Source organism: Oncorhynchus tshawytscha, unplaced genomic scaffold (assembly GCF_018296145.1).
Source record: "Oncorhynchus tshawytscha isolate Ot180627B unplaced genomic scaffold, Otsh_v2.0 Un_contig_5522_pilon_pilon, whole genome shotgun sequence".
Lineage (NCBI taxonomy): Eukaryota > Metazoa > Chordata > Actinopteri > Salmoniformes > Salmonidae > Oncorhynchus > Oncorhynchus tshawytscha.
The window spans coordinates 3,992-23,107 of record NW_024607639.1 but is presented as its reverse complement, the minus strand read 5'-3'; the positions used below and the strand labels follow the sequence as shown (position 1 = coordinate 23,107).

Below are 19,116 nucleotides of genomic sequence, written 5' to 3'. Positions count from 1 at the left end.
AGCCACTTTAATAATGGGAATTGATGGGAAATGATGTAAATATATCACTAGCCACTTTAAACAATGCTACCTTATATAATGTTACTTACCCTACATTATTCATCTCATATGCATACATATATACTGTACTCTATATCATCGACTGCATCCTTATGTAATACATGTATCACTAGCCACTTTAACTATGCCACTTTGTTACATACTCATCTCATATGTATATACTGTACTCGATACCATCTACTGTATCTTGGCTATGCTGCTCTGTACCATCATTCATTCATATATCCTTATGTACATATTCTTTATCCCCTTACACTGTGTATAAGACAGTAGTTTTGGAATTGTTAGTTAGATTACTTGTTGGTTATTACTGCATTGTCGGAACTAGAAGCACAAGCATTTCGCTACACTCGCATTAACATCTGCTAACCATGTGTATGTGACAAATAAAATTTGATTTGATTTGATTGATTTGATTTAGAGTATGACTTGAATTGGCGTCGGTAGTTGTCAGGCGAGGGGATTGCTATAGAGGATGTAGGCAGATAGTGGGTACGATAGGTTTTCATGCATGCCGATGCAATAGTTGTACAACTCCAGGGGTCAATGCCGGCATCTTTGATTACCTCTTCTTTAAAACCTGTTAGGGATGCTGAGAATTTTCGCAGCTTTTTGTAAAACATCGCGCAACATTTCAACGTCCTGCTACTCATGCCAGGAATATAGTATATGCATATGATAAGTATGTGTGTATAGAAAACACTCTGAAGTCTCTAAAACTGGTTAAATCATGTCTGTGGCTATAACAGAACGTGTTTAGGAGTAAAAATCCCAAGGAAAACTGTTCACCAAAAACACAAAAAAATATTCATCCGCCAGTCTATGTATTGTCTATGGCAAGAGAAAATAGATAGAGTCCCGTTTATAATGCCTACAGCTTCCACACGATGTCGCCAGTACTGGCATTTCATTGCTTGTTTATCCTTGGTGGGATGACGAATAGGCACTTCCTGTCTTGGGGTACACCGAGGAAGTTATGAAAGTGAAAAAATGGACGATGATTTCAAGACTTGCTGCTATCGAATACAGATCGCCCCGTGATCAATTTTATCGATTATTAACGTTTATTAATACCTAAAGTTGGTTTACAAAAGTAGTTTGAAGTGATTTGTAAAAGTTTGTAGACAACTTTTTTAATTTTAAAAAATGATGTTGCGTCTTGTAAAGGTGAATTTTCCTGGATCAGACGGCCTTCATAAATGGTGATGTTTATGGGACATATAGGAGTGCCAACAAAGAAGCTCGTCAAAGGTAATGAATGTTTTATATTTTATTTCTGCGTTTTGTGTAGCGCCGGCTACCGCTAATTCTTTTGTTTAGGTCTCGTTCAGGTATTTCGGTGGGGTGCATGCTATCAGATAATAGCTTCTCATGCTTTCGCCGAAAAGCATTTTACAAATCTGACATGTTGGCTAGATTCACAACGAGTGTAGCTTTAATTGAGTACCTTGCATGTGTGTTTTAATGAAAGTTTTATCGAGTACTACAGTTGGCGCTCTGAAATTTCCGCTGATTTTGGTCCCTGTACAGGGACCGCAGCCGTAAAAGGCTAAACCTGAAGCATCCGTCACGAAGTATATCCACACCGAACAGTTATAACGACAAGAGTTTCCCCCCCTTTCGGGTGTAGCCGGTATGGCATGATGGACACACATAAGGCGCTCCTAAAAACGCTGTGATGTTGGTAATAGCATAATAATGGGTGTTTTGCACATAAAAGTACAGAATCTGAGGATGAGGTTGTGGGCTGTTCTGGACTTTGAAGAGAGCTGAATTAGCTCTACTGTGGTACAAAACAACAACCTTGATGTTCAGAAAGTTTTCAAATGTGACAATGTCAGAGAAAGCCACAGCCTCCTGTCTACCTAGACCCACTGCATTCTGGAGCTCCCTGGCCTTTTGTAAAGCCTCTAGATCAGTACATCCAGGCTTGAGTAAATATGATAGGCCTATTGCAAAGCATAACTGATTACCAGGATAGTGAACATTTATGAGAGATGCCCTTTTATTGTTTATGATTTCTGATTGCATGAGATTATCAAGTTTCCTTCTCTGACACCCTCCGCCTAGGGGTTGACGTACAATTTGTGCAACGAGCTCTAGGGTCCTATCAGCTGTGACGGATAAATTAGATTGAACAAGTCATTCCAGCAGGGCTATACATTGTTCAAGATCTGCTTCGCCGTTGGGTAAAACAAGAGATACAGTGTTTTGCATACTATCTCCACAAATGTCATGTTGTAAGACATCACGAGGTTCTGCAAAATCTGTAGCCCTTTCTAAAAGTTCGCTCAGAGTATCCAATATCATAACATAAAAAACAGCATAATCAAGGTTCTGATTCATCCCTGTGAAATTAAAAAACAACATAATCAAGGTTCTGATTCATCCCTGTGAAATTAAAAAACAACATAATCAAGGTTCTGATTCATCCCTGTGAAATTAAAAAACAACATAACCAAGGTTCTGATTCATCCCTGTGAAATTAAACAGCCGACTCTCTGTATTGCTGTATTTATTTCTGTAAACAACACAAACACTTCTATCAAAACCATCAACACTGATTTATTACACCATTTTCCAATTCCTCAAAAACATTGTGTGGTTGCTCAGACTCCTCGGACATGGGAGTTTAAGGAGGTGTGTGTGTGTGTTAAAGATGTTGTGCTCTCATTCATTTGGGAGGGTGTTAAAGATGTTGTGCTCTCATTCATTTGGTTAATTAAGGATATGAGTTCTGCCGGTATCTGTGATAACAGGTTTTCAAGTGTCTGAATTCTAGGTGGAGATGTCGGCCCTGTCTCATTCATTTGGTTCATTAAGGATATGAGTTCTTGTGGTATTCTGGAAGGATCCATGTTACATACAGTTTTTTAGAGTCAGATTGTTGTTTAACAAGCGGGGCGTTGTTCTCTGCCAGAAGGATCTAGACTGTATTGACACATTAGAAAAGCAACCATTCGTTGGTGTAGCCGAACCTCTCTGGATTTTAGAGCCATGTAAAAGGCTGTGAGGAACCTCTTGATCTACTTTAGGATCTGTTGTTTCTACCTCAGAATTGGCTGTATCAAGCTGTTTGGCCACCTCATACATCAACAAATAGAGGCCATAATGCTTCAGGTCTTGTTGGGGTTCCTGTGTAAATACAAGGTTATCTTTAAAATAGTGTACACACTTTTTGTTTTAGTGTGTAAATATTATTCTACATTTTATTTTTGGACTTACATCAGAAATAGCGTGATGGTGACGGGCTGGGTAAAGAAGAACCGGGATCTGTTTCCTGGTTTCCTCATCTAATGTTGGATGATCCAAATCAATTCATCCCGGTAGCAGTTGTGTAAATGTCGGGTATCCTATAGACGATAAGGAAATCTGCTTTTGTACTCTCCTGAAAGGTGGAGATCCTTCACTACTTGACAACTATCAACCCATATCAAAAGTGTCTGTACTGTCAATGATACTGGAGTCCTTAGTTAGCTGAAGGCCTCCAAGAAAACAACTTCTTCAGCAACATGGAGGGTTTTACATGGATGCAGTCAGGCTTTAGGTCTGGCCACAGCACTGTTTCAGCAACATGGAGGGTTTTACATGGATGCAGTCAGGCTTTAGGTCTGGCCACAGCACTGTTTCAGCAACATGGAGGGTTTTACATGGATGCAGTCAGGCTTTAGGTCTGGCCACAGCACTGTTTCAGCAACATGGAGGGTTTTACATGGATGCAGTCAGGCTTTAGGTCTGGCCACAGCACTGTTTCAGCAACATGGAGGGTTTTACATGGATGCAGTCAGGCTTTAGGTCTGGCCACAGCACTGTTTCAGCAACATGGAGGGTTTTACATGGATGCAGTCAGGCTTTAGGTCTGGCCACAGCACTGTTTCAGCAACATGGAGGGTTTTACATGGATGCAGTCAGGCTTTAGGTCTGGCCACAGCACTGTATCAGCAACATGGAGGGTTTTACATGGATGCAGTCAGGCTTTAGGTCTGGCCACAGCACTGTTTCAGCAACATGGAGGGTTTTACATGGATGCAGTCAGGCTTTAGGTCTGGCCACAGCACTGTTTCAGCAACATGGAGGGTTTTACATGGATGCAGTCAGGCTTTAGGTCTGGACCACAGCACTGTATCAGCAACATGGAGGGTTTTACATGGATGCAGTCAGGCTTTAGGTCTGGCCACAGCACTGTTTCAGCAACATGGAGGGTTTTACATGGATGCAGTCAGGCTTTAGGTCTGGCCACAGCACTGTTTCAGCAACATGGAGGGTTTTACATGGATGCAGTCAGGCTTTAGGTCTGGACACAGCACTGTTTCAGCAACATGGAGGGTTTTACATGGATGCAGTCAGGCTTTAGGTCTGGCCACAGCACTGTTTCAGCAACATGGAGGGTTTTACATGGATGCAGTCAGGCTTTAGGTCTGGACACAGCACTGTTTCAGCAACATGGAGGGTTTTACATGGATGCAGTCAGGCTTTAGGTCTGGCCACAGCACTGTTTCAGCAACATGGAGGGCAGGTATGATGTCAGGCTTGTTTTGTTCTGGTGGTGATCTACCTTGCGTAGGTTTAAACACTGGTATACACTGATTTATAAGGTCATATTGTAGGTTTAAACACTGGTATACACTGATTTATAAGGTCATATTGTAGGTTTAAACACTGGTATACACTGATTTATAAGGTCATATTGTAGGTTTAAACACTGGTATACACTGATTTATAAGGTCATATTGTAGGTTTAAACACTGGTATACACTGATTTATAAGGTCATATTGTAGGTTTAAACACTGGTATACACTGATTTATAAGGTCATATTGTAGGTTTAAACACTGGTATACACTGATTTATAAGGTCATATTGTAGGTTTAAACACTGGTATACACTGATTTATAAGGTCATATTGTAGGTTTAAACACTGGTATACACTGATTTATAAGGTCATATTGTAGGCTTAAACACTGGTATACACTGATTTATAAGGTCATATTGTAGGCTTAAACACTGGTATACACTGATTTATAAGGTCATATTGTAGGTTTAAACACTGGTATACACTGATTTATAAGGTCATATTGTAGGTTTAAACACTGGTATACACTGATTTATAAGGTCATATTGTAGGCTTAAACACTGGTATACACTGATTTATAAGGTCATATTGTAGGTTTAAACACTGGTATACACTGATTTATAAGGTCATATTGTAGGTTTAAACACTGGTATACACTGATTTATAAGGTCATATTGTAGGTTTAAACACTGGTATACACTGATTTATAAGGTCATATTGTAGGCTTAAACACTGGGATACACTGATTATTATTGGGTAAAATGCCAAAGTTATTTTTTAGTCAGGTCAGTAAATAAATATAAATTACGGTCCCATTCTGATTTGCTTCTAACAGAACCAAGAAGTAGAACAGGTCCTGGTGGAAATAGTTCTAGTTACTAAGCAACGTGGTTCTGGAATTCTCTCCTGAACATTTTAAAATGTGATGATCTAGTTTCCTTGGTGGAGTTTAAACACTTGATCGATGTCTATATCATAGAAGAGTGTTATTGTCTTTAGGCCAGCTGTTATTAGTCAAGATGTTTCTGTTTTTAATGTAATATGTAATTGTTGTACTGTATGTGTGTTTATAGTGTTGTTTAATGTTGTGTTAAATAAAGGTAAAATAAAAACTATAATAAAAAAATCAATACAGGTACTGTATGTAGAACCATAGTAAAGACCAGTATGGACTATCAATACAGATACTGTATGTAGAACCATAGTAAAGACCAGTATGGACTATCAATACAGATACTGTATGTAGAACCATAGTAAAGACCAGTATGGACTATCAATACAGTGGAGATCTTGGTCCATTCTCCTTTAAGGAAGTCTTCTAGTTTCTCTCTCAGTTCAGACACAGTCTTACTCACATCTCCAAAGTACTGAAGAGGACGGACAACGATGCTGGGTAAGTCTGAAGATACACTGATACTGGAGAGAGACTGATACCTCTGGAGAGAGAGAGAGAGAGAGAGAGAGAGAGAGAGACTGATAACTCTGGAGAGAGAGAGAGGGACGGACAGAGAGAGAGAGAGACGGACAGAGAGGGGCAGAGACAGACAGGACAACATAATGATTGAGATGAATAGTTTCACATGAAGTTAATTTCATATCACATGTAACAAGACAGTTTAGTTACCTGGAGGAAATGGATGTGATCCTCTGTGTGTGAGAGCTGCTCCAGCTCAGTGCTTCTCTTCCTCAGCTCAGCTATCTCCTGCTTCAGTTGCTCCAGGAGTCCTTCAGCTTGACTCACTTGAGCCTTCTCTTGGGCTCTGATCAGCTCCTTCACCTCAGAGCTCCTTCTCTCAATGGAGCGGATCAGATCAGTAAAGATCTGATCACTGTCCTCCACTGCTGACTGTGCAGAGCGCTGGAGAGAGAGAGAGAGAGAGAGAGAGAGAGAGAGAGAGAGAAAGACAGTAGGTTCTCTCTGCACCTCATTGCGTCAGACCTCTGCCACCAGGTCCACCAGGCCTTGTCCTCCTGGTACAGGACACCTCTTGGTCCTGCTCTACTCTCCTCTCCCTCCTGGACAGACAGGTACAGAACACCTCTTGGTCCTCCTCTACTCTCCTCCCTCCTGGACAGACAGGTACAGAACACCTCTTGGTCCTGCTCTCCTCTCCTCCCTCCTGGACAGACAGGTACAGAACACCTCTTGGTATGTCATATATATATATATATATCATATCATCATTCAGGAGGTTATGCACAACAAGCATATCTTTGGGAGGACGTCCAGCCTCTCTTTTCCGGGCAAGAAAGTTTCTGTCCACCAACATCTCTTCTGTTTTGACATCAATACCGTAGTTCTTGGTTAACTCAGTTCAGCATGATGTATCTAGGAAGTTGTTTGAGTTTTATTTTAGTTTGACTATTGAGAGTTCCCTCTATTTGTGCTTTCACTAGATTCATCATTGGCACGGAAAGAGAGTCCCTGTCTTCCTAACATTGATGTGACCACAACAATTCTCCTCAGATACTCCCTTCTCTCTGCAATATCACCAGCAGGGTCAGATGTTCAAATCTGAGCAATGTTCCCATGATTGATAGTTTCCTGGTAGCTTTGCCACAACACTGTCTCTGTGTGTTTGTGTCATCTCATGTTTGACAAAGATAAACTAAGATTTTTTTCCAATTTTTGCAGCCATTACTGACAAAATAATCAAATGTAATGTTTTTTACCAAAAACTCCACGTGGAAAGCAGAAAGCTGTGATCAATTAAATACAATACAATATTATCTGTATTTCTAGCCTGGTACCCTGATAGTAAAACTACATTAAATACAACGATAGTAAAACTACATTAAATACAACGTTAACTAGATATTATCTGTGTCATTTCTAGCCTGGCACAGATAGTAAAACTACATTAAATACAACGTTAACTAGATATTATCTGTGTCATTTCTAGCCTGGCACAGATAGTAAAACTACTGTAGCGACCCGCACAGACAGCTGTGTGTTATGTGTTCGGCTAGTAGCTGGTTGTGTTGTACTTACCAGTTCCCAGTGTTCGCGGGGTCCGACATGCCAATCAACCTGCTATCTGCCAATCACAGGAATGCCTGGGATGTTCTGATGCCGGGCATCCTGGTGGTTGGCGGAGTGGCGTGGAGGGGGCGGGGCATTGGAAGTTAAGGTTCAGCCTTTGTTCTCTCTCTTCCGTCTGGGCTTCACAAGAGAAGGTCCCGATTGGCTTGTGGGGTATCTTTCATTTATTTGGCGTGAGCCCAAACAGATTGGCTCTCTCTCTCTGTCTGGATTGTAACTTACCACACATTCACATCACTGCCTCGACATGAATGTGTCCTGTCAGATTATGCCGTTTCCTGTCCGTTCCGTTAACTGTTAACAGGCTCGAGCCACAGCTTAACCAATGAGCTACAAGGAGGACTGACAGTCACGAGCGGTGCAGCAGCCTCTGCAGCAGCAGCCTCCCCCGGGTCCTAGTGCCCGCCCGGTAAGACGGTTAAGATGCGATGGAACGGTTGACGGAGAGAAAATAAATCACAGAGAAAATATATTGACTGATATATTGAATTGTTTAGGGAAGCTTTAGCTTTGGCTTTAATACATTCTGAAAATACTTGAAAACCAAAAGAGAAAAGAATAGTAGCCCTCCTCAGGAACAACAAAACCCTCACAGACCAACTTCTTCTTCTGTGATATAATGGAGGTCCTCAAACCAACGTTAAAGGTGCATGGCGCCACCTACTGTTCTGGAGTGTGTTCAATCACGGTTTACACCTCTAAATCCTCCTACCTAACTCAGTACTTCTGAGAAAATAAAAGAGTCCTACTAACTTCTAATAGACCCTCCCCCATCCCCCAAATCCCTTCCAAACTCCCCCAACCCCGTCCAACCCCAATGACACTTCAATCTTTCCCTCTCTTCAACATCCTGACAACAATATCACAACACATACAAGTCTTGATATTAACTCAACTAACCGATGACCCCGTGCATTGACTCTGTACCGGTTCCCACCTGTATATAGTCTGTTTTTAGTCTCACTATTGTTACTGCTGCTCTTTAATTACTTGCAAGTCTTGATATTTCACTGAAAGGCAAAAACACCTGTTGTATTCAGCATTTCACTGTGAGGTAAAAACACCTGTTGTATTCAGCACATGTGACTAAAAACAGCTGTTGATAATCAAGATAACATGTGAACTAACCCTAACTCATAAAAACCCACTACCCCATTCCACTACAATGCAGACACCATGACAAACCTGGGAACGGGACACCACCACTAAAAACCCTGGAACTCTATTGTCTAAATTCTAAAAATAAAAGAGTCCTACTAACTTCTAATAGACCCTCCCCCATCCCCCAAATCACTTCCTAGTGTAATGTTTACTGTTCATTTCTGATTGTTGATTTCACTTTTTGTTTATTGTCTATTTCACTTGCTTTGGCAATGTAAACATATATTTCCATGCCAATAAAGCCCTATGAATTTAATTCAATTGAGAGAGAGACAGTTCCATTTTAATGTATAGGGGACATGAGTCGTCATGGTTACTCATGGTTATGTGATGATGCAGCCCAGTCGGTTACATGAACCAGTCTATTCTCTGAAAGGGGTCCAGACAGCCTGTTCCCAACAGTGGGGTCAGTGGGATTGGATAGGGGCCCCTCTCTCTCTCTCTCTGACTGGAGGAGAGAAGTGAAATGGTGTGTCTCCTCTGGTCAACAATACTCACCTTGAGAGACTCCACAGCCTGTTGGAGCTCCTTCAGCTCCTTCTCTCTCTCCTGGAATCTCTGCTGGACCTTCTGCTGACTCATCCCCAGCTGCCTCTGTGGAGAATCACTCTTCAATGAGCTATCAAGCTTTATTAGTCCAGTAGATCAATAGTATAGTAATGTGACATAGGACCCATAGAGAGGAAGGTCTACAATCCTGAGGAAGTCCCTTTACAATATTATATTATGTTGCTATGTGAATGATTATAGTTTTTATGGTAGGCCTACATGTATCAAGGGGTTGAGACTGAACTTTGGACTCATAAAAGGCCATTCAGAATGATAATAGTGTTTGACTTTAGAAAATGGTGATACATTTGTAACAAACTCAATATACTCAAGGTTTGTGTTCATATTTGTGGATCCATTTCATATTGTATATAATATAATGATCTCATATTCAAACAGATTTAGTTCCTACTGTATCTTTAATTCTTTGTTTATCAGACAGCCACCAACAAGTTGTTCTGGTCTTACCTGTTTCTCAGTCCTCTCTGCTGCAGCTGACACTGTATCATGGCCTTTATGTTCATCCATTGTACACAGATAACAGATACACTGCTGATCGGTACGACAGTAAACCTCCAGCAGTTTGTCATGATGAGAGCAGATCTTCTCCTGTAGTTGTGCCGTGGCTTTGACCAGCTTGTGCTTCTTGAAAGCAGGAAATTCATAGTGAGGTTGGAGGTGAGTCTCACAGTAAGAGGCCAGACACACCAGACAGGACATGAGGGCTTTCTGCTTTCTGGTCCCAGTGCAGAAATCACACGCCACATCTCCAGGTCCAGCATAGCACAGAGCAGGAGGGGGAGCAGCCTGGAGTCCTGTCTTCTTCTGTTTCTCCACCAGCTCAGCCAACATGTTATTTTTCCTCAGATTAGGCCTTGGAGTGAAGGTCTCTCTGCACTGAGGACAGCTGTAGACCCCTTTCAGATCATCCTGATCCCAGCAGCCCTCAATACAGATTCTACAGTAATTGTGTCCACAGGCAGTAGTGACCGGCTCCTTCAGTAGATCCAGACAGACAGAACAACAGAACTGGTCCTGGTCCAGCAGAACTCCCTGTTGAGCCATTTGGACGGTTGTTCACTGTCACACAGACAGACGACAGAGAGACTCAGAGTTTCCCTCATTTGTGAAGGTTTCCTGGTTCTGCCAGAGGGCTGGGGTTAGAAGGAAGGATGGGAAGGAGGGGGTTAGAGGACTGCAGGCAAAGTTGAGAAGGCCTTAGGTCCTAGGTTAGGACCCTTAATATGGAATAAATTAAATAGAGTGGTTAGAATATATAAAGGGTAACAGTTTCTATGAAGTACATATCTATAATGCTTTTAATGAATGTTGTAAAGTCTTAAACTGATGTGCTGTGATACTAACTATAAGCCTCCATAATAACTCAGGAAATATAAAGTAAGGATTTATACATTTATGATATACTGTATGTAATGATATGTCTCTGTCTTCTAGATGGTGTTCTATACTGTATGTAATGATATGTCTCTGTCTTCTAGATGGTGTTCTATACTGTATGTAATGATATGTCTTCTAGATGGTGTTCTATACTGTATGTAATGATATGTCTTCTAGATGGTGTTCTATACTGTATGTAATGATATGTCTTCTAGATGGTGTTCTATACTGTATGTAATGATATGTCTCTGTCTTCTAGATGGTGTTCTATACTGTATGTAATGATATGTCTCTGTCTTCTAGATGGTGTTCTATACTGTATGTAATGATATGTCTTCTAGATGGTGTTCTATACTGTATGTAATGATATGTGTTCTATACTGTATGTAATGATATGTCTACTAGATGGTGTTCTATACTGTATGTAATGATATGTCTCTGATGGTGTTCTATACTGTATGTAATGATATGTCTCTATGGTGTTCTATACTGTATGTAATGATATGTCTCTGTCTAGATGGTGTTCTATACTGTATGTAATGATATGTCTCTGTCTTCTAGATGGTGTTCTATACTGTATGTAATGATATGTCTCTGTCTTCTAGATGGTGTTCTATACTGTATGTAATGATATGTCTTAGATGGTGTTCTAGATGTAATGTGTTCTATACTGTATGTAATGATATGTCTCTGTCTTCTAGATGGTGTTCTATACTGTATGTATGATATGTCTTCTAGATGGTGTTCTATACTGTATGTAATGATATGTCTTCTAGATGGTGTTCTATACTGTATGTAATGATATGTCTCTTCTTCTAGATGGTGTTCTATACTGTATGTAATGATATGTCTCTGTCTAGATGGTGTTCTATACTGTATGTAATGATATGTCTATACTGTATGTCTTCTAGATGGTGTTCTATACTGTATGTAATGATATGTCTTCTAGATGGTGTTCTATACTGTATGTAATGATATGTCTCTGTCTAGATGGTGTCTCTAGATGGTGTTCTATACTGTATGTAATGATATGTCTTCTAGATGGTGTTCTATACTGTATGTAATGATATGTCTCTGTCTTCTAGATGGTGTTCTATACTGTATGTAATGATATGTCTTCTAGATGGTGTTCTATACTGTATGTAATGATATGTCTCTGTCTTCTAGATGGTGTTCTATACTGTATGTAATGTATGTTCTAGATACTGTATGTAATGATATGTCTTCTAGATGGTGTTCTATACTGTATGTAATGATATGTCTCTGTCTAGATGGTGTTCTATACTGTATGTAATGATATGTCTTCTAGATGGTGTTCTATACTGTATGTAATGATATGTCTCTGTCTTCTAGATGGTGTTCTATACTGTATGTAATGATATGTCTAATGGTGTTCTATACTGTATGTAATGATATGTCTTCTAGATGGTGTTCTATACTGTATGTAATGATATGTCTTCTAGATGGTGTTCTATACTGTATGTAATGATATGTCTCTGTCTTCTAGATGTATGTAATGATATGTCTCTCTAGATGGTGTTCTATACTGTATGTAATGATATGTCTTCTAGATGGTGTTCTATACTGTATGTAATGATATGTCTTCTAGATGGTGTTCTATACTGTATGTAATGATATGTCTCTGTCTAGATGGTGTTCTATACTGTATGTAATGATATGTCTCTGTCTACTAGATGGTGTTCTATACTGTATGTAATGATATGTCTGTCTTCTAGATGGTGTTCTATACTGTATGTAATGATATGTCTAGATGGTGTTCTATACTGTATGTAATGATATGTCTCTGTCTAGATGGTGTTCTATACTGTATGTAATGATATGTCTCTGTCTAGATGGTGTTCTATACTGTATGTAATGATATGTCTCTGTCTTCTAGATGGTGTTCTATACTGTATGTAATGATATGTCTTCTAGATGGTGTTCTATACTGTATGTAATGATATGTCTTCTAGATGGTGTTCTATACTGTATGTAATGATATGTCTCTGTCTTCTAGAATGTCTACTAGTGTTCTATACTGTATGTAATGATATGTCTACTAGATGGTGTTCTATACTGTATGTAATGATATGTCTCTGTCTAGATGGTGTTCTATACTGTATGTAATGATATGTCTCTGATGGTGTTCTATACTGTATGTAATGGTCTTCTAGATGGTGTTCTATACTGTATGTAATGATATGTCTTAGATGGTGTTCTATACTGTATGTAATGATATGTCTAGATGGTGTTCTATACTGTATGTAATGATATGTCTTCTAGATGGTGTTCTATACTGTATGTAATGATATGTCTACTAGATGGTGTTCTATACTGTATGTAATGATATGTCTTCTAGATGGTGTTCTATACTGTATGTAATGATATGTCTCTAGATCTATACTGTATGTAATGATATGTCTACTAGATGGTGTTCTATACTGTATGTAATGATATGTCTTCTAGATGGTGTTCTATACTGTATGTAATGATATGTCTTCTAGATGGTGTTCTATACTGTATGTAATGATATGTCTCTGTCTTCTAGATGGTGTTCTATACTGTATGTAATGATATGTCTTCTAGATGGTGTTCTATACTGTATGTAATGATATGTCTCTGTCTTCTAGATGGTGTTCTATACTGTATGTAATGATATGTCTTCTAGATGGTGTTCTATACTGTATGTAATGATATGTCTACTAGATGGTGTTCTATACTGTATGTAATGATATGTCTCTGTCTTCTAGATGGTGTTCTATACTGTATGTAATGATATGTCTTCTAGATGGTGTTCTATACTGTAGTAATGTCTACTAGATGGTGTTCTATACTGTATGTAATGATATGTCTCTGTCTTCTAGATGGTGTTCTATACTGTATGTAATGATATGTCTTCTAGATGGTGTTCTATACTGTATGTAATGATATGTCTTCTAGATGGTGTTCTATACTGTATGTAATGATATGTCTCTGATGGTGTTCTATACTGTATGAATGATATGTCTTCTAGATGGTGTTCTATACTGTATGTAATGATATGTCTTCTAGATGGTGTTCTATACTGTATGTAATGATATGTCTTCTAGATGGTGTTCTATACTGTATGTAATGATATGTCTATACTGTAGTAATGATATGTCTTCTAGATGGTGTTCTATACTGTATGTAATGATATGTCTCTGTCTAGATGGTGTTCTATACTGTAGATGGTCTTCTAGATGGTGTTCTATACTGTATGTAATGATATGTCTACTAGATGGTGTTCTATACTGTATGTAATGATATGTCTCTGTCTTCTAGATGGTGTTCTATACTGTATGTAATGATATGTCTCTGTCTTCTAGATGGTGTTCTATACTGTATGTAATGATATGTCTTCTAGATGGTGTTCTATACTGTATGTAATGATATGTCTCTGTCTTCTAGATGGTGTTCTATACTGTATGTAATGATATGTCTTCTAGATGGTGTTCTATACTGTATGTAATGATATGTCTTCTAGATGGTGTTCTATACTGTATGTAATGATATGTCTCTGTCTTCTAGATGGTGTTCTATACTGTATGTAATGATATGTCTTCTAGATGGTGTTCTATACTGTATGTAATGATATGTCTCTGTCTTCTAGATGGTGTTCTATACTGTATGTAATGATATGTCTCTGTATGTCTGATGGTGTTCTATACTAGATGGTGTTCTATACTGTATGTAATGATATGTCTCTGTCTTACTAGATGGTGTTCTATACTGTATGTAATGATATGTCTCTGTCTTCTAGATGGTGTTCTATACTGTATGTAATGATATGTCTATACTGTCTGTAATGATATGTCTAGATGGTGTTCTATACTGTATGTAATGATATGTCTTCTAGATGGTGTTCTATACTGTATGTAATGATATGTCTCTGTCTATACTGTAGATGGTGTTTCTATACTGTATGTAATGATATGTCTTCTAGATGGTGTTCTATACTGTATGTAATGATATGTCTTCTAGATGGTGTTCTATACTGTATGTAATGATATGTCTTCTAGATGGTGTTCTATACTGTATGTAATGATATGTCTCTGTCTTCTAGATGGTGTTCTATACTGTATGTAATGATATGTCTACTAGATGGTGTTCTATACTGTATGTAATGATATGTCTTCTGATGGTGTTCTATACTAGATGGTGATGGTGTTCTATACTGTATGTAATGATATGTCTCTGTCTTCTAGATGGTGTTCTATACTGTATGTAATGATATGTCTTCTAGATGGTGTTCTATACTGTATGTAATGATATGTCTCTGTCTTCTAGATGGTGTTCTATACTGTATGTAATGATATGTCTTCTAGATGGTGTTCTATACTGTATGTAATGATATGTCTCTGTCTTCTAGATGGTGTTCTGTATACTGATATGTAATGATATGTCTTCTAGATGGTGTTCTATACTGTATGTAATGATATACTGTCTCTGTCTTCTGGTGTTCTAGTATGTAATGTATGTCTCTAGATGGTGTTCTACTGTATGTAATGATATGTCTCTGTCTTCTAGATGGTGTTCTATACTGTATGTAATGATATGTCTCTGTCTTCTAGATGGTGTTCTATACTGTATGTAATGATATGTCTCTGTCTTCTAGATGGTGTTCTATACTGTATGTAATGATATGTCTTCTAGATGGTGTTCTATACTGTATGTAATGATATGTCTACTAGATGGTGTTCTATACTGTATGTAATGATATGTCTACTAGATGGTGTTCTATACTGTATGTAATGATATGTCTTCTAGATGGTGTTCTATACTGTATGTAATGATATGTCTTCTAGATGGTGTTCTATACTGTATGTAATGATATGTCTTCTAGATGGTGTTCTATACTGTATGTAATGATATGTCTTCTAGATGGTGTTCTATACTGTATGTAATGATATGTCTCTGTCTTCTAGATGGTGTTCTATACTGTATGTAATGATATGTCTTCTAGATGGTGTTCTATACTGTATGTAATGATATGTCTTCTAGATGGTGTTCTATACTGTATGTAATGATATGTCTTCTAGATGGTGTTCTATACTGTATGTAATGATATGTCTCTGATCTGTACTAGATGGTCTTCTAGATGGTGTTCTATACTGTATGTAATGATATGTCTCTGTCTTCTAGATGGTGTTCTATACTGTATGTAATGATATGTCTCTGTCTAGATGGTGTTCTATACTGTATGTAATGATATGTCTCTGTCTAGATGGTGTTCTATACTGTATGTAATGATATGTCTCTGGTGTTCTATACTGTAGATGGTGTTCTATACTGTATGTAATGATATGTCTCTGTCTACTAGATGGTGTTCTATACTGTATGTAATGATATGTCTTCTAGATGGTGTTCTATACTGTATGTAATGATATGTCTACTAGATGGTGTTCTATACTGTATGTAATGATATGTCTTCTAGATGGTGTTCTATACTGTATGTAATGATATGTCTTCTAGATGGTGTTCTATAATGTATGTAATGATACTACTGGGGAACAGTGGGTTAACTGTCTGTTCAGGGGAACAGTGGGTTAACTGCCTTGTTCAGGGACAGAACAACAGATTTTTTACCTTGTCAGCTCGGGGATTTGATGTTGCAACCTTTCAAGTTATTAGTCCAATGCTCTAACCACTAGACTACCTGCCGCCCCAGTTCTTACTTATAGTTCAAGTTTGTGTGATTCATTTCGAGAATAAAAACACCAAGTAGGTCTCTCCAAATTTATTGAACTAAAAATATCGGGAGCTTTTGAATTCAATAAATGCAAAATAACGAAAGAATAAACATTAAAAAATGAAAAAGCTTTAAGGGTTGTAACAGTATAAAATAAATAATAGTAATAAGCATGAAACTGTATAAAAGGAGTTGCAACAGTGAAAGTATAAAATAAATATTGCAGATTGGGAGTTGTGTGTTTCATCTGTTCTGGATGGTTCAGTTGAGTGGGGTTATTCACCTGTCTTGTTCAGGTGGTTCATCTGACCAGTCTGTTCAGTCTGTTTGAGTTAGGATTGTGTTGTCTGATTCAGTTTGGCCAGACTTGTTGGTTCAGTCTGTTTGAGTTAGGATTGTGTTGTCTGATTCAGTTTGGCCAGACTTGTTTGTTCAGTCTGTTTGAGTTAGGATTGTGTTGTCTGATTCAGTTTGTTCAGACTTATTTGATTAGAACTGTTTGAGTTTGCGCCCAAACGCAATCCATTCATCTTATAGAATCAGTCTGAGTCAGGTGAGTCATTCAATTAATCTGGGGCATTTATTCCATCTCATTCATCTGTCCTGTTGACTGTTCTGTTCCATCCAGTTTGGAGTGGTAACTGTCCATCTGCATGGTGGAATAGAATGAAATAAAAGACCTGTGGTTACTGTCCTATAGTGTCTAGGAAGTGTATCGATAGGGGACTGATCAGACAGGTAATATCCTGTGGTTACTGTCCTATAGTGTCTAGGAAGTGTATCGACAGGGGACTGATCAGACAGGCAAATAGACCTGTGGTTACTGTCCTATAGTGTCTAGGAAATGTATTGATAGGGGACTGATCAGACAGGCAAAAAGACCTGTGGTTACTGTCCTATAGTGAATATGAAGTGAATCAATTAGGGACTTCTCAGATAGGCAAAAATCCTGTTGTTACTGCTTGGCTGTGTTGAGGAAGTGAATCAGTAAAGGACTGCTCAGACAGGTAAAACCCTGTGGTTACTGCTTGGCTGTGTTGAGGAAGTGAATCAGTAAAGGACTGCTCAGACAGGTAAAACCCTGTATAATACCGCTTTTTTCTGTGACGAGGAAGTATATCAGAAAAGGGATAAATTTGCAGGTCGTTTAGGAAAGCGTAAGAGGTGTGTAAAAGTGCTGTTGGTGCTGAATGGGCACCCAGTCCCACACTACTTCTCCCGGACCGTCACTTGACTGTGACCTGGCAGGGAGGACGCACCTAGTCCCACACTACTTCTCCCGGACCGTCACTTGACTGTGACCTGGCAGGGAGGACGCACCCAGTCCCACACTACTTCTCCCGGACCGTCACTTGACTGTGACCTGGCAGGGAGGACGCACCCAGTCCCACACTACTTCTCCCGGACCGTCACTTGACTGTGACCTGGTAGGGAGGACGCACCCAGTCCCACACTACTTCTCCCGGACCGTCACTTGACTGTGACCTGGTAGGGAGGACGCACCCAGTCCCACACTACTTCTCCCAGACCGTCACTTGACTGTGACCTGGTAGAGAGGACGCACCCAGTCCCACACTACTTCTCCCGGACCGTCACTTGACTGTGACCTGGTAGGGAGGACCACCCAGTCCCACACTACTTCTCCCAGACCGTCACTTGACTGTGACCTGGTAGGGAGGACCACCCAGTCCCACACTACTTCTCCCGGACCGTCACTTGACTGTGACCTGGTAGGGAGGACGCACCCAGTCCCACACTACTTCTCCCAGACCGTCACTTGACTGTGACCTGGTAGGGAGGACGCACCCAGTCCCACACTACTTCTCCCGGACCGTCACTTGACTGTGACCTGGTAGGGAGGACGCACCCAGTCCCACACTACTTCTCCCGGACCGTCACTTGACTGTGACCTGGTAGGGAGGACCACCCAGTCCCACACTACTTCTCCCGGACCGTCACTTGACTGTGACCTGGTAGGGAGGACCACCCAGTCCCACACTACTTCTCCCAGACCGTCACTTGACTGTGACCTGGCAGGGAGGATGCACCCAGTCCCACACTACTTCTCCCAGACCGTCACTTGACTGTGACCTGGTAGGGAGGACCACCCAGTCCCACACTACTTCTCCCAGACCGTCACTTGACTGTGACCTGGTAGGGAGGACCACCCAGTCCCACACTACTTCTCCCAGACTGTCACTTTACTGTGACCTGGTAGGGAGGACGCACCCAGTCCCACACTAAAGGAGAGATGAGTGAATGGTACATGAATAACCATTGAACTAATATAATACTAGAAGTTTGAACAGGATAAATAAAAAATACATGAACATTACTAAATAAAATGGTAATAAATGTCATGACGATATCAGCGATTGACCAGTAAGACCATTAAACATTACATACTGTGCTGCAAGGTAGAAGAATATACAGTACAGAGAAACATACAAGTAATAACATTTGAAGTAAGCAGATACTCAATAAGAGGGAACAATTATAAAAACCTAGATACAGGGGTAATAACCAATAACCAATAGTGCAATAATCAGAGAAAGAAAAATAAGGTGGATATCAATAGGAGGGAACAGGGTGGGGTCAAGACATCCAGGACTTAACGGACTGT

General features: G+C 39.6%; 1 protein-coding gene across 5 annotated transcripts; it reads right to left on the bottom strand.

Moving 5' to 3' along the window:
- Nucleotides 1–5,926: 5,926 nt before the first annotated feature.
- LOC112247926 (E3 ubiquitin/ISG15 ligase TRIM25-like) lies at nucleotides 5,927–10,492 on the bottom strand. Of its 5 annotated transcripts, none has more exons than XM_042312541.1 (4): nucleotides 9,854–10,492; nucleotides 9,335–9,430; nucleotides 6,257–6,490; nucleotides 5,927–6,114 (listed from the first exon to the last, which is right to left on the bottom strand). In XM_042312541.1, the coding sequence occupies exons 1-4, from the start codon at nucleotides 10,448–10,450 to the stop codon at nucleotides 5,980–5,982; spliced, it is 1,062 nt and encodes a 353-aa protein (XP_042168475.1). In that variant the 5' UTR covers nucleotides 10,451–10,492; the 3' UTR covers nucleotides 5,927–5,979. The 5 variants fall into 5 exon arrangements, with proteins under 5 accessions (XP_042168475.1, XP_042168478.1, XP_042168476.1 ...); XM_042312544.1 differs by lacking the exon at nucleotides 5,927–6,114 and adding an exon at nucleotides 7,625–7,790 and having other exon boundaries at nucleotides 6,287–6,490; XM_042312545.1 differs by lacking the exons at nucleotides 5,927–6,114; nucleotides 6,257–6,490 and adding exons at nucleotides 6,734–6,752; nucleotides 7,625–7,790.
- Between the last annotated feature and the right edge of the window lie 8,624 nt (nucleotides 10,493–19,116).